The sequence below is a fragment of the Eutrema salsugineum genome, unplaced genomic scaffold, assembly GCF_000478725.1.
Source record: "Eutrema salsugineum unplaced genomic scaffold, Eutsalg1_0 scaffold_8, whole genome shotgun sequence".
Classification (NCBI taxonomy): Eukaryota; Viridiplantae; Streptophyta; class Magnoliopsida; order Brassicales; family Brassicaceae; genus Eutrema; species Eutrema salsugineum.
This window is the reverse complement of record NW_006256414.1, coordinates 10,408,115-10,410,512: the sequence shown is the minus strand read 5'-3', so window position 1 is coordinate 10,410,512 and position 2,398 is coordinate 10,408,115. Positions and strand designations below refer to the sequence as shown.

General features: G+C 41.0%; 1 protein-coding gene across 1 annotated transcript in view; it reads left to right on the top strand.

Annotated features, from left to right (window-relative positions):
- The first annotated feature begins 1,801 nt into the window (after nucleotides 1–1,801).
- Nucleotides 1,802–2,398, top strand: part of LOC112088823 (uncharacterized protein At4g04775-like) — a 7,572-nt gene continuing 6,975 nt past the window's right edge. Inside the window, exons 1-3 of the mRNA XM_024159060.1 lie at nucleotides 1,802–1,844; nucleotides 1,932–2,083; nucleotides 2,175–2,374. Of these exons, the coding sequence (XP_024014828.1) occupies nucleotides 1,802–1,844; nucleotides 1,932–2,083; nucleotides 2,175–2,374 (395 nt within the window). The remainder of the gene's footprint in view (nucleotides 1,845–1,931; nucleotides 2,084–2,174; nucleotides 2,375–2,398) is intronic.

The window sequence follows — 2,398 nt, the reverse complement described above, 5'->3', positions numbered from 1 at the left end:
TCGGACAAGGTTGGTCGGGAGCAGACAGCCTTTGTCAGAAACGGGTGCGCGCGGGAGCGGTTATCGGGTAAAATGCGCTAAGGCAAAAGTGCGGGAATGGTAATGGATTTAGCCGAGCAAGTGTTTACGCGGAAACGGTTATTAGTCAAGCAAAAACACGCGCGGGAGCAGTTATTGCCGAGGGAGTGCACAGATGGGCGCGTGAACGGTTTCTGGGCGGTTTTCTTTGGTAAATCGTGTGAGAACCTATATAATAAAGGCTCATTTTCTCTTCTTCGCGCGACCAAAAAACTCAGAAAGATTAAGAGAAACAAATTTAAGAGAAGTTAGTCGAGAGAAAGTCTGTTTGGCCGAGAGTTATCGGATTCTGGCCGAGAGCGAGTGCGATTCTGTCGAGCGTGGTCCAGATTCTGCCGAGCAGTCGTGGGAAAAAGTCTAAGCGATCGAGATTTCTGTCTTTACCAAATCTGTCCGATAAAAGCTAAGGTGAGTACGTGACTGTGGCCTAGTTTGGTCGTATTCTTACTTAGATTCTAGTCGGTTGCGTGTATTTCTGTGCTTGTCATGATATTTCTGCTGACTATGCCGTGGTGATCGATCCACCTTACCGGCGATCTAGATCAGGCAAGAAGCTCGCGGCTGTGATGCTCGCCGAGGCTTGTCTAGTTGCTGGATGATCGGCCAGGTAAGCGTGTATGGTCATGCGCGGGTAGTTTTCTGTTCTGATGAGCATTGGGCTCGATCTTTGTTTGATGCGACTGTACTTTGGCTCGGTGAGACGGGATGATGGCTCTCTCTAAGCAGTTCTGTTTGCTTATGCCTCTTTTTGTGGATGCAGATAAAGATAATGTCTGATCAGCGTGCGCGGACTAAGGCTGGAAAGGGATGGATGGTAGGATCGGGTAGTTAAGGCCTTAGTCAATGTAATAGCTTATATGCGAACAATATTGTACTGAGAACCTCGATTTAATTCAAGTATTCTGTTTTTAATCTATTTATGCACGGGTTAGGATGCTACAAAAAGCCTGCGTCAAACCCTATGGGTTTGGAACCCTATTTTGAATCGAGCATCCCTTAGATTTTCCTTAGCAACTCAACCTTATTGTATTTTAGTTCTACATCGATTAGGTTTAGCATTTTCCTTAGTTTTATTTTATCTTTTCTTTCCCGTAAAAACCAAAACTTACAAAAAACCATCCTAAGTTTATTAATTTGCTTACTTATCTCAGTTTGAAGTTTTTGCAAATTAGAAAACCGCTCTGTGGATTGACACCCTTAGTAATACATCGCACGACTGTACACTTGTAGGATACTAGGTTTTATAAATTTAAAGCTTAATTTTGCGTTCCACTAATCCTAGCATGCATCATCTACATCAGAACTATGAAAAATTGTACCGATTCATATCTGAACTATGAAAAATGGTACCGATTCATACCTGAGAAATTTACGTGTGCAATTTCATACCTCAACTCCTAAAAAGTAGACAATGCATACCTGAATTAATCCTTTTTCGGCGAATACCAACATTGACCAAGTACCTGTTAGTCAACTCTCTTATTCTATTAACGAAGAGATGATCCTGATACATCGTCATTTTAGTCAAATTCGAATTTGAATTCCAGGATCCGAAACGTCGTTGTTTTATTAAGTTTAGGGTTGAAAAAAAAGTTTTTAACAACGACAACGTTTTGAGAAGAAAGAAAGTTCTTTTCTGTGGGTTTTCCTTTTCGTCGAGGTAGATCTGAAAATTGGGGAAGAACAGGTAACATCAATTAAGGATTAAATCGCCGGCCAGAGAATGAGTACATCATCAAAACAGAAAGCATCGTCGGCGAATTCAGGTACCTTTTCACTTTTCTGGGTTCCTGAATCAAAAATTTGGTTAATTTTCATAACTGTTAAGTTGTAAAATTGGAAAAAATCTGCAGGGTTCAGTGTAAGTAAGAGACGTGGTGTTGGTGTAGGAGATAGAGGCTTTCCTATTGGTTGTAGGTGTGGCGAATATTTGGTGATAAGAACTTCCGGCACAACTAAAAATCCTGGCCAGTTGTTTCATTGTTGTCCTCAGGGATCAGAAGCGGTAAGAATTGTTAGTGCTAAGAATTGACAGTGTTATGACGTATATAAGTTAGCATTTTGTAGTGTGTAGTTACAGTTTTATTATTTTGAAGGATGCAAACCATTTGTTCAAATGGACCGATGAAGCAATGGTGGAGGAGATAGATGTCATGAAAGAGGTGCTTCGTTCTACTGAGAAAGAGATTGAGCACATGAAAGACACATTTCGTGGATATGGAAACAAGTTGGAAGCCATGAAAACGGATGTAGTTGTATACGCTAAGGAAGTTTCAGAAATGGAAGGAGAGATACGGTTTTTGAAGAAGATGATGATTTG